The following is a 13,773-nucleotide window of genomic DNA, read 5'->3' on the forward strand; positions in this document are numbered from 1 at the left end:
GGATTGAGGACATTTAAATATCCTATGTGACTACTTTTATAAAAATAAGAAATGAAAGAAAAAAAGAAGAAAGATGATTGTTTGAATAAAAATAATAATTTTTTGAAGGTGAATTATTAAAAGGCAGGTTGGTTTCTTTGAAGATACACATCAGGCTTGCTGACACCTTCATTTAGGCTTTTTGTATGAAAAAACTTTTGGTTCCCATTTGATGTTACGGTAATTGAAATCTCCCATTATTACCGCACTACCAATTTGGTTAGCTTCCCTACATTCTCTTAGCATTTCACTGTCTGTCTCGGCCAGGTGGACATTAGTATACTCCTATCACTATAGTCTTCCCCAACACACAAGGGATTTCTACCCATAAAGATTCAATTGTGCATTTAGGGCCTTATTTTCCAGACGGCTCACACGCAAAAAGTCCCTTATCGCGTGTGATACCAAGATGGGGGCGGAGTCGGCCCCAGAAGAGGAGGAGTCGGGGTGTCACCGGGGCCAACTTTGCAAAGACGCCGCGGATGACGAAAAGGTAAGGCCCTTTTTGCGTCCTAGTTCGCGCCCAATAGCTACACCTTCTTTGGTGGTGCTATTGGGTTTGAAACCGGCCGGCTAGCGCAGGACCTCCTCCCATTTCGGCCCCCTGCCCCTCATTACCTAAAGTATCGCAGGCCTGCAATACTTTAGAAAATGAGGCCCTTAGTCTCTTGCAGGATGTTTATCCTGATGGACTCTATGCCATCTCGGACATAAAGCACTACACCGCCTCCCTGGTGCTCCTCTCTGTTATTGTGATATAATTTGTACCCCGGTATAGCACTGCCCCATTGGTTATCCTCCTTCCACCATGTCTCTGAGATGCTAATCAAGTCTATGTCATCATTCACTGCTATACATTCTAATTCTCCCATCTTACTTCTTAGACTTCTGACATTAGCATACAAATATTTCAAAGTGTGTTTTTGTTTGTATTTTCATTCTGCTTTTTATTGATAGGGATAAGTTAGAATTTTTTAGCTCAGGTGAGTTTTTAGTTACAGGCACTTGGACTATTTTTCTAATTATTGGAACCTCACTGTTGGGATGCCCTAATTGTAATGCGTCATTAGTATCCTTTAAAGATACCTCCCTCTGAGCCATGCGCTGTAGAGCGACTGTCGGCTTTCCCCTTTGTTCTAGTTTAAAAGCTGCTCTATCTCCTTTTTAAAGGTTAGTGCCAGCAGCCTGGTTCCATCCTGGTTAAGGTAGAGCTCATCCCTTCGGAAGAGACTTCCCCTTCCCCAAAAGGTTCCCCAGTTTCTTACAAAACTGAATCCCTCTTCCTTGCACCATCGTCTCATCCATGCATTGAGACTCTAGAGCTCTGCCTGCCTCTGGGGACCTGCGCGTGGAACAGGAAGCATTTCAAAGAATGCTACCCTGGAGGTTCTGGATTTAAGCTTTCTACCTAAGAGCCTAAATTTGGCTTCCAGAACCTCCCTCCCAAGTTTTCCTATGTCGTTGGTGCCCACAAGTGCCACAACAGCCGGCTCCTCCCCAGCACTGTCTAAAATCCTATCTAGGTGACGCGTGAGGTCTGCCAACCTTGCACCAGGTAGGCGATCCTCATGCTCACCAGCCACCCGGCTGTCTACATTCCTAATAACTGAATCACCAACTATGATGACTGATCTAACCCTTCCCTCCTGGGCAGTAGGCCTTGGAGACACATCCTCGGTGCGAAAGGACAATGTACCACCTGGAGAGCAGGTCCTTGCTACAGGATCCTTTCCTGCTGCACCAGGTTGATGCTCTCCGATCATGAGACCACCTTCCTCCAAGGCAGCACCAGGGCTGCCAGTCTGAAGTTGGGACTTGGCTACTATGACCCTGCAGGTCTCTTTAATATACCTCTCTGTCTGCCTCAGCTACTCCAGCTGGGAGTATTGGTTTTGGGTTATATTGGATAGGAGTGTGGTGAATGGGGCATTGGGCAGTGGGGTGGGAGGAATCGAGAATTACAAAAAGCATAACCTTCCTGGAGTTGTTCCCTGTCATGGTAACATTAACTTTATGGGGTGATTGACTATGTGACAGGAGGGTTGTCTTCTGGTGTGACAATTTGGGGATGATTAAAGTTATAAATAGGCAGTTGGCTAAGTGTGAGCAAGTGTCAGCACTGTTGTGAGAACTGGTTTTGTTGTGTCTGAGTTGGAATGTTTCAGCTACGGACAAACACGATCTGGGGGTGGACAATTTAATCACTGATGCTGTTTATCATTGCAAGTGGGACATCTTCCAGCATTTGGCAGCCTAGGCAGATGAGAGGGGAGCAGCAGTTCCAGATCATTTATTGAGTTTTGACCTGGTGAAGTGTGGAAAATGATTAGGTCGTTGGTGGCACCGGCAACGTGGGCATCGTACATGATGAGCAGAGGTACTATTTCACATTTTTCATACCTTGAAAGGTGGTCTGGGGATTACGTGTATGATGGTGACATCATTAAGTATGTTTTGTGGGCTGGACAGTGTGGTTATTCTATGTCAACTGGTCGCACATTGCGGGATTCTCATTTTTTCAAAAGATTGATGATGGGGAACCCATTGGAAGCTTTACGGTAAAGCAGCTGTTAGGTGGATGAGTCAGAGGTGGGGGGTGGGTAGAGGATAAAAGATGGCCAATTAAGTATGATGAGTTAGTGCTGATCTCGGGCACTTGGGGGAAGTGAGTTGGTCAGATTATGAAGTGGCACTGTTTCGGGAGGCTTTCGTGTTTACGTTTTTTGGGGCTATGCAAGTCGGGGAATTGTGGTGGATTCCAGGGAAAATGTGCATGGGGCAGGGTTCCTAATGGATAATGTTTAGATATTCGGGGATTGCGTGCATTTCTGGATCCACCGATCTAAGGTGGATTAGGAAGACAGAGGACAAATGGTTACTTTGGTTCCTATGTTGGATGTTTTGACTTCTCCAGTGTGTAGTGCACAAGCTTTTGCAAGGGAGAGGCCATCAATGGGAGGTTCAGTTTTGGTACATGAGGATGGGTATCCTTTAATGAGATTTCAATTTGAGCAGGTGTTGCTATTGGTGGTTTTGAGTTTGGGATGGAATGCAGAAGTATATAGGACACGTTCTTTCCTTATTGGTGTAGCTATAACGGCCTCTGAGATGGGGTTGTCAGAGGATTTAATTCAGTTAATTGGGAGGTGGCAATCTGAGGCAATCTTTGCATCATACGTGAGGATGTGATGTATGGGGTAAAGGATGAATCAGTTTACTGATGCATTTTATAGGTTGTTTTCCAGAGTTGTGAGGGTTCGAACCTACAGAGGGTGTGCCTGGATTGTGGGCCACTCTTTTGTTCATTGGGTTCATCAAATGGTTTCACAGAGGCTGTATGGGGAACATCTGAGATTACAAGTGAAGAGGATTCGGATCCGGTGGTTTGGCAATTGGGGAATGATGTGAGATCAATTGTTGAAAGTGGTTTTGGGGTTGGTAAGGGTGTGAGGAGTACCGGAAATTATTTGGTGCATCTCAGGGGCAACAACATGGGGATTTATTCTTGCAAGAAATTTGTTGCCATGCAAGAAAGGACTTTGGATGCATAATGAACAAGGTGCCAAATACAAGGATGGGTTAGTCTGATAATATTGTGAGATTCAAATTGAAGGATGATGCATGGAGTTAAGAAAGTGAATAGGCAAAATGGGAGGTGGGTAGAGGACCAAGGTGGTTATTGGGTGAGGCATGAATAGGTGTGGGACGTTTGCGAGGGGTTGTATAGGCCAGATGGAGTCCATTTGTCAGATGTGGGGTTGGACTTGTTTAAGAACATGCTTCAGGAAGCTCTTGAAAAGTTGTTGAATATGATGTGGTAGGGCTGCAGTATGGGGGAAAAAGGGCAACTTATGTTGTCCTTGTTCTGTGGCGGAAACCCAAGCCCAAATTGTCAATTGTTAATATTGTAAATTGTTAAGGGGGTGGCAATAGGAGGGGGGGGGGACTTGTATAGCAGGGGATCTGCTACACAAGGCGGTTGTTGAGCAGCGGGGGTGGCTGCTCATACTGTAGACTCACCCTCGCAGGGATGCGGTGGGATGAGGAATATTTGGAGGACTGTAACTCAGCATGACACTGGAAGTGTGATGGTATGCAAGCAGAGTGGATGTTTGAGGGGCGCACTGCATAATGTTTATGTTTATCTAGGCTTGGGTTGAGTAGTATTTTGCAATAAACTGCGGTCTTTTGTAAAGCCATACTTTGAGGGTTGTGTTTTTGTGAAAGGGGGAAAACGAGGTTGACAGTTCCCACCTTACCCATGTTAGTACAAGGCTGGGGGGCCCAGTCTCCCCATTTTTGTTTTTCTTCGATGTGTGTGTAAGTGGGGGTGCCATGCCGGGGGAGCCATTGTATTTTGTTTACTATTTTTGTAAACCACAGCTTTTTAATTGGCTCTCCCAGCACATGAGATTATTTGGTGGGGGTTGTGGGCTCCTTGGATCAGTTCAACGGAAAGAGGCAGTGGGACGGTGGTTTCTTCCTTCCCTCTCTCCCTCCCTCCCTGTTTTTCTTGTTTGATGTGTATGTTTGTTAAGATGCAGTTGTATTGTTGCAGTTTTGGAGGTGGAAACCTGAGCCCAATTGCATTTGTTAATATTATAAGTTGTTGAGTCTACAGCCTGAGTCTACAGCTCAGGCTGTAGACTCACCCTTGCTGGGATGCGATGGGGTGAGGCATATTTGGAGGACTGTAACTCAGCATTTATCTATTTTTCTATTTTATATACCATCTGTCTGACAAAAAATCAAGACGGTGTACAAATTGGTTAAACAATATAAATCAAAAATTTCAATCTGGTTGAACCATTTAAAATTTAACATATCAGAAATCGACTATAGTAAAGTACACTGTTAAAATTAAAACGACCTTAAAATAACAAAAATTTAGAAATATAAAACAATTCTGTAATATAAATCTAATATTTACTTTTTAAAAAATAAGATGGAATAAAACTAATTTAATATCAAAAACAGTATTAGTACAATCTAGGGATGTGCATCATTTTTTTGACGAATTAAAATATCGTACGATATTTCTTAATTCGGCATGTATCGGGGATCCCAGAATATGATATAAAAACCCCATGATATTTCATGTGGCTTTCTTATCATTTGGGGGGGGGGGGGGGTGAGAAAGGGCACATAGAAGAAAAAATCCCAAACCCACCCCAACCCTTCAGATCTAATTATTTACAATCCCGCACCCTCCTGACCCCCCCCCCCACCTCAAAACTTGCCTAAAGTCCCTGGTGGTCCAGCGGGGGTCCCAGGAGCAATGTCCCTCTCTTGGGCCATTGGCTGTCACTAATCAAAATGGCACCGATGGCCCTTTGCCTTTACCATGTGATGGGGCAATCAGTGCCATTGGCTGGCCCCTGTCACATGGTAGGAGCAATGGATGGCCCGCACCATTTTTTAAGAGGGCACCGGAAACGAAACCAGAAACGATTGCCGGAACAATACACATCTCAAGTAAAATCTAACTTGAGAATAAAGTAAAAAATAGTATAAACATAACATAACATAACATATGCATAACAGACACACATTTAATCAAGTATAATATGCCTTTACTGCAGTACTGTTCTATTTTTGTTAATCTAAGTGTAAAATATGGTATTTTAACATGAGTATCAAATTATATGATTGACGTTTGAGCATGCCACTGGGGGTGTGGTGTTGTGGAAGCGGAGTGGGGGATTTGAAGAGCAAATTCTATAATGTTTATGTTTCTCTGGGCTCGGGTTGTGTGGTATTTCACAGTAAACTACAGACTTTTGTAAAACCATAGATGTAGATCTTTAAGAAGTACGCGCAACCGGCGCAAACAAAAGTACGCAGGATTTTATAAGATATGCGCGTAGACACGTGTATCTTATAAAATCCTGGGTGGGTGCGCACAAGGCTGCGCAAAATCGGCAGCCTGCGCGCGCCGAGCTGCGCAGGCTGCCTTCGTTCCCTCCGAGGCCACTCCGAAATCAGAGCGGCCTTGGAGGGAACTTTCCTTCCGCATCCCCCCCTACTTTTGTTGTACAAGTTACGCCTGCTTGAGGCAGGCGTAACTTGGGCACACCACCTCTGCATCCCCCGGCACAGGCTGCAGTGCCGGGGGAATCGGGACCGTCCTCACGGCCCGCCCCTGAACTGTCACCACGCCCCCGGACCCACCTCGGACCACCCCCTGACCCCAGACATGCCCCCCGGACACACCCCCGGCCGGCCGACACGCCCCCTCCTGCCCCTTTTACGAAGCCCCGGGACTTACGCGCATCCCGGGGCTTTGCACGCGCCGGCGGCCTATGCAAAATAGGCGCACCGGCACGCGAGTGCCCTGCGCGCGCAAATCCAGGAGGATTTACGCACGCAGGGCTTTTAAGATCAACCCCATACTATGGGGCTGATGTAATACAGTGCGCTCAGCCGAACGCACTCTTAACCCGCAGTTGGATGCAGGTTGTAGAGGTGCTAACTAATCCCTTATGCAATAGCGTCCAACACAAAGTGAATCTAATCACGCTCATCACGTGCAAATGCATGTGAATGAGGCTATTAAGTATTCACTCCCTTTGCAAAAAAAAAAAAAAATGTGCGTCTAAGAGCAGGCGTTAATAGCTGAGCGCTCGTTAAACCAGTACAGAAAAGCAGAAAAAACTGCTTTTCTGTACTGTCACCTACTTAATATCATTGCAATATTACATAGGAGGAAAAACTAAAGTAATTTAATACAAAAAAAAGTTTAAAAAAAAGTGCCAACAGTCGGGTGCAGGAAACAGACGCTCAGTTGAGAAACGTCCCTTTCCTGAAGCCCTGGCTGTGCGGCGGACAGCTGATGCACTCGGGATCTCCTTGCTAATGCGACCCCCTAATTTAAATATTGCATGGCGCGTTAAGAAAGCAGGCACTGACTGTTCAGCGCCCGCTTTTTGCGCCAAAATATTGCATCGGCCCCTTTGAGCGTTTTGTGTGTGTGTGTGTGTGTGTGTGGCGGGGGAACAAGGTTTACACTCAATGCCCGCTTCATCCAAGTTATAGACTTTAGCTATTATTTCTGTACTAACATTTACAATGCAAACTTTGCATGTGGAAGAAATGCTGAATCTGCAGCAATATTTGATAAGCAATAAGGCAGGGGCAGTTACAAATTATTCTGAATCTTCAAGTTCTTTTCCAAATGAATTACAAACCAAAATGAACAGGCAACATACGTCTAGCTTGGTGTGACTTGGTATGCTTTAGAGCGTAAGGTTTGTTCATCTGTAGCACAATTACATAAAATCATCATCCACCAGAATTCAAAACTCAGGACAGGTTAGTTTGTAGGATCAGTTTATTGGAAATGGATATTAAACCATTTTATCAAATACTTTTTTCCTTCTTGTATAGAGGTTTCCGTTAAAATAATGATAGTAGGAGCATGACTTCTTTAGATGAGAAAGTTCAGAAAATACTGTTTTTGTTTTTGTTTATCTCTTTTAAGAAAAGGGCTACCAGGCAGAAATGGGCGGCCCTCAAGCATGGATGTGCTGGTGCTGCGAATAATCGGGTGCCTGATGCATCTGTGCGGGCGCCACCCCTGCTGTGCCAGGCTTACCAGTGGTGCACGGTAGGGAGGGGGACCCTTTCCTCTTCCCTCTGCCTGGGTTTAATGGCGCTGGCGGCATCCGGTGCATGGTAGGACGGGGGGGGGGGGGGTGTCCCTTCTCCCTTCTCCCTTCTCCCTTCTCCCTTCTCTCCGTGTGGGTTGTAATGACGCTGGTGGCATCCAGCTAACATCACAGGTGGAGCTCCTTCATCCCTCGAGAGGTGCGGCTCGTGACGCTGGTCTGGTTGTTCCGGCGTCAGGTGCGGTGACATCATCATAGTACGCCCCAATGCCGGACCATTCAATTGGCCCGGAGGGGTGGCATGATGACGGCGGAGGGAAGGTGACCAGCGGGAGATTTAGGATGGGATGGGTGGGGTGGGATAGAATCATGGATGTCCGGGCTGCCTAGTTATTAAAGAAATTCCTGTCAGTGCTCCATATTAACGGACCAATTTTAAAAGGGCTACGTAGGTAAATAACAGGGGCTTGTGCGTGCTGTGCACATTTTTGGAAGGGCCTGGCCACGCGCGTAACCCTCGTTACGCACCAAAGTGCCACTTCCGGTCCTCTCAGAAAGGGCAGGCCGGGGTTGGGGAGGGGTGGGGTCGGGACGGGATAGCGCCATAGACACTGTCCCGGGGAAGCTGCTCCGGAGGAGCAGTAAGTAGTGAAATAAAAAAATTTGGTGTAGCTAGGTATGGGTTAGGGGTCAGGGTAGAGAGGGGAAAGGGAAGGAAGGTTAGGCAGGGGGAGTTGGGAAGTTCCCTCTTAGTCTGCCGTTGTAATTTGAAAGTTCCCTCACTGCGCACGTGAGTTGCGGGCCGCCACATATGCACACGGATGTTAAAATCCGGCGTGCATGTGCGCGTGGACAACATATTTTATAACATGCATGTAGCGACACGCACATGTTATAAAATCGGGGCGACCATGTGCGTGTGCCGAGAACTGTGCACACATGGACGCGCCGTGAGTCTTAAAGTTGACCCCTAAGTGAGTACAGTATCAGTGACTATTGTCTAGGTGCTTGCTGAGTTTTATACAGTGCAGCTCTGATTAGTATACTGTCACATTTTAACCAACTTTTTTAAATCAGGAAATTAGAAAGTCTACTCAAGTACTTTCTTTTTCTCAGCATGAAAGAACAAACTATCTGCTGGTCACAACCACGCCAGTAATGTAACAGAATAAAATATTCGCCCTACCTACTAATTATAGAATTTTACCCCATCCTGAAGGTACACTTTGGTTTAACATGGTAAAACAATTAAAATAATGTTTTATATACGAGGCAGATATTAAAGCATTGTTTAGTGGTGATTTTAACTGGTTAACTTTAATCAGATATTTAGCCACAGCTAACCAGCTTAAAGTTGCAGCTGAATATCTAGTTAAACCTAACCACACAAAACTTGTGCGGGTAGATTTAGGGCAGTCAATGAGCGACTACATTTGAAAAACCCTGTCTTGGACATGCTCCACCCCTTTTTATGTCTGGCACACAGCAATTCTATGCTGACAGATTTTAGCTGGACAGGGGAAGAGGGAAGCATTTTTAACCAGTTGGATGTATGAAATTAAAAGTCAGTTTTAAGTGCATAAATTATTTGACTGTTGAACAGTAGGAGAGACTCAGCAGCATAAAAATAAGTGAAAACAGCAAGATGAATATTGTTCTTCTACTGATGGATGACAAATTTTGTCAGACTAAGAAGATGTCACCTAATATCATCCATAATGCAGAACTGAAGAATTATGTACAACCAGCATGCTGGCTACACATACACCAGTCATGCATGCAGGAAAATGATTGTATTGTGTTATCCTATATTCTGAAATGAAATACAATTTAAATTATTTCAATGTTTTTATTATGTGGTAAGGATGTACAGCCCCCAATAGTTTGTTTTGGTTCCTTTATTTATTTATTTTTTTGGTTTTTCTCGTGCTGAATCTCACACTGACTGGCTAAATTCTGAAAATTCACTCTGGGAATGCCGCAAACTGGCCCCTTTTTTAAAAGGCTTAGGGCCGGATTTTTAAACCTATGTGCGGGGTACATTTGTGCGCCCGATTTTAAAACATGCGCGCATGCTATAAAATCCGAGGTCGGCGCACGCAAGGGGGTGCACACTAGTGCACCTTGCGCATGCTGAGCCCTAGGGGAACCCCGATGGCTTTCCCTGTTCCCTCCGAGGCCGCTCCGAAATCGGAGCGGCCTCGGAGGTAACTTTCCTTCCGCCCTTCCCCTACCTAACCCACCCCCCTGCCCTACCTAAAACCTCACCTAACCTTTATTCATAAATTGTGCCTGCCCCTGCCAGCCAAGTGCCGGCACGTGATCCCCCGGCACAGCCACTGTGCCAGAGGCCTCGATCCCACCTCCGCCCCTTTCACAAAGCCCCGGGACATACGCGCGTCCCGGGGCTTTGCGCACGTCACCGGGCCTATGCAAAATAGGCTCGTGCGCGTAACCCTTTTAAAATCCCCCCCTTAATGTGTACTACATTTTCTTTTACTCACACAAATTTAGTTGGCTAGAGGGGCCAGATTTTGATTTTTAACTGGTTAGATTTAGCAGAATAAAACTCAGTTTTTGCCAGGTAAAGCTTATTGTAATGTCTTCTTTCTGCATTAATGCCTCCATAATCATTTTTTAATATGAATCTATAACTATACCCTCACTCTCCTCATTATCAACAATTTAGAAACACTGCTGCCCAATTAGGAGGCAGCCAACAGTAACCTTATCCTGCTAGCACAGAGGTTGTGGTGATGGTGGTGGGGGCACAATAAGGAGGAAATAATCTCTAATGCCCACCCATGATGCCTGCAGGGCCTGAATGCTAACTGCGAACGTTCTAAAGAATTTGTCTGCAGATCTGAATGAATTGAAGTTTGTCTCAGTGGCACAGAGGTTAAGAATTGGGGATGAGGAGATGACTGCATATCTACTCAGTGTCTATGAGCTTTGATGTTCAGCTCTCACAAATAGAGAACAATAAGGGGGTCCATATATTGAGCAGCTGTTAGTTGGGTACACTTAGCTGGCTAACTTAGCTGGGATATTCAGAGGTACGGCATTGCCGTCGAATATACCTAGCTATCTTAAAGTTAGCCAGATAAGTGTTTCCGGATAACTTTAGGACAGCCCTGTGACACAACCAGAGTTAGCTGAATAACCTTTTGGAGTTAGCTGGATAACTTATCTGGCAAACTCGACTCCTCCCCAAACTGCCCATTCCCTATCCCTGAGTTACCCTGCTAAAAACTCAGCTGGATAAGTCATTTATCTGGCTAAGTGTGCCCACTGACGATAGCCAGATATTTAGTGGTACCACTTAACTGGATAAGTCCAACTCATCTAGCTAAATTTTTTTTTTTTTATATCGGGCTTGTGGTATTTGGGTAAAACAAATAGTCCCCAGAAGAAGAATACTTGAAGATCTTCCAAGCTAAGAGTATGTGCAGCAACTTCAGCTGTGGAGGAATGGCAAGAAAATGAAAAGAGAGGACACTATAACTTACCTATGGATATAGTCCAAACTGCAGCAATCTTCATAATAGCCTTGGTGCGGGAGTTGAAGCGGCTATGCTCTATGGGATTTCGTATTGCTACATAGCGATCAAGGGAGATTGCACAGAGATGCATGATAGATGCAGTAGAAAAGAGCACATCTAGAGAAATCCATATGGGACATAATTTGTCAGGTAAAGGCCAAGCATAATCTGAAAGACAAAAAAAAAAAAAAGAGGCATTAAAAGAGAACAGAAGAATTCAGGAAGCCAGGCATGACAAGGACAATTTGTTACTGATCAATCATACACTATGAAAAAGGTTTCTAGACTTATAGCTCTTAGCCAGAGAATAAAAGAGCCTTTCAAGTACAAATATAGATTTATGGTATATTAACTTTTCATGTAATCATTAAAACAGAACTTTGATATGGAACAGACATAAGGGGACACTCCTGGAAAGCAACAGTTAGTAGATTTAAAATAAATTGGAGAAAATACTTTTTCACTCAATGCACAATTTAACCTGTGGAATTTGTTGCCGGAGGATGTGGTAATGTGCAACTAGCATTGCTGAATTTAAAAAGGGTTTGGACAAGTTCCTGAAGGAAAAGTCCATGTTTTTTACCCTGGTGATGCCGGGAAACTCATTATTTGTTACTAGAAATGAACAACTAGGAATTGGATGCGCATTTTGGGATGCGCCACTGGTGGAGACAGGATGCTGAGCTTGATGGGCCTGTGGTCTAATCCAGCATGGCACTTTTTATGTTAAGAGATACTAGAAGAAACCAGCTTCCTTTTGCTATTAATATATTTTTTTCTTGTAATTTTCTAGTTTAGGTAATAGCTTTGTTCAGAGAGATCAATTGTCAAATTGTTTTTTCTTTATCGCTATTTAAGATTTTAAGAAATAAAGATAATATATAAATGATTATAGAGTATTCATTTTGAATTTAAATATTCACTTTAACAAACATTGAATACCTGTCTAACTTTAATAGTAAAGAAAAGGAGATACCTACCTAAGTAGCCCTCTATTGCTTTGTCCAGGCTTGTCCATGGGACATATTTTTCTGTCCCATCCCATCCCATCCCATGGCAATTTATGCCTATCCCATCCCATCCCATGGGATTCCCATTACAATATTAATATGGAATACAGTTCAAATAAAATTATTAAATTTATGAAAGTTTACGTTTAGTGTCTACTAAATAGGACTACATGTACAAAGAGACATGCAAAACGACAAAATTTATTAACTTTATTAACTTTAACACTCAAAAGTATAATCTAAGTATGACAATTCAGTATCATTCTGACATTTCAGCCTAAATTTATTTTACAATATCAAGTATCGACTACCATGGGAAATACAAATGTGTGCCGTCCCATCCCATCCCATCCCATGGGACGTGTCCCATGGGATTCCCATGGGAATAACATTCCTATGGACAACACTGGCTTTGTCAGATTGTGTTTACAGTATTTTAGTATTTTGCTGTGGGTATTATTGTGAGGTGTCAAATTCACACTTTACTGTAAGGTGAAAACAAGGCACCATGAGGAAAGAACATTTTGCTTAAATATATATTTTTTCACAGTTAGCAATGACAGTCAGGAAAATGATGACAATACATGAAAGGTTCACCATTTCTAATTTAATTGGGTACCACCTATTGCCTTTACAATGTTGTACTAGGAGGCACTTCACTGTGACATTGTATACTTGAGATATGAAATAGATGTCTTGTTGATTGGATGTTGATGCAATGGTACAATTTTTAGAAAATTTTATTAGAGAAAAATCATATGCAAAAGAAAAATTCAGTTTTGCCCAGAGCTGTTCACGGTTTCATTATTTTCAAGTCAACAGCTACCTGTCATCTGAGTCCTGCACTGTACAATTTATACATTCTGTTCTCTTGCTGTACCTTGCTCGATTTGTCTTTTTAAAATGCCATATATAATTAATAAATCCATTAGACAGTATTCTCTACAGGGATCTTTAACTTTCTCAATTACTTTTTGCTTCACTAATTGTGATCTCTGATAAAAATGTGCAGGCTCATCCTCCCTAATGTCATTGTCTTCTGGGCTATTAAAGACTTTACCCTTCTTGTGAGTTTCTGCCCTTTAAAATGTAGAGGAGAGCATGAGAGAAGATTATTTTTTTATGATAAAAAATGTATTGTTGGTATCTGGTATAGAGTTGCACAGAGAACTGCTGGCATAGCAACACTATCTTGGGACACAGGGCAGAGATGAATAGCATGTCCATTGACATGCTCATTGCATGGGGGAGTGAATCAATGTATCAGGATCCTAGGGTCATGTTGGGGGGGGGGGGAGTGTGTGTGTTTTGGAAGTGAGGGGGTTGCTGAGGGATAGAAGGAGGGGGATGAGGAGGTTCCCCCTTCTTGGCTTTCCACAGCTCTGCTGAGTACCCACCCTCAATCCCATTTGTGAAGAACTGGAGGGTTAGGCATCCTACTGATAAATATGGCTTAATTTTGTAATGCTAAAGTTAATAATGTTGCATTTGATTGGGATGTGTTTTGGCACGTGGGAACTTACACAAGACGTGATATAAACATGGTGTAATTTATAGTGGCGAGTGGTAGCATTA

The 13,773-nt window shown here is 43.7% G+C and overlaps 1 protein-coding gene across 1 annotated transcript in view; it reads right to left on the reverse strand.

The window, feature by feature from the left end:
* The window catches only part of HTR2C (5-hydroxytryptamine receptor 2C), a 248,788-nt gene that overhangs the window by 65,411 nt on the left and 169,604 nt on the right, over positions 1-13,773 (reverse strand). The window contains exon 2 of the mRNA XM_029606517.1: positions 11,156-11,356. Coding sequence (XP_029462377.1) covers positions 11,156-11,356 — 201 coding nt within the window. The remainder of the gene's footprint in view (positions 1-11,155; positions 11,357-13,773) is intronic.

The sequence above is a fragment of the Rhinatrema bivittatum genome, chromosome 6, assembly GCF_901001135.1.
Source record: "Rhinatrema bivittatum chromosome 6, aRhiBiv1.1, whole genome shotgun sequence".
Taxonomy (NCBI): Eukaryota; Metazoa; Chordata; class Amphibia; order Gymnophiona; family Rhinatrematidae; genus Rhinatrema; species Rhinatrema bivittatum.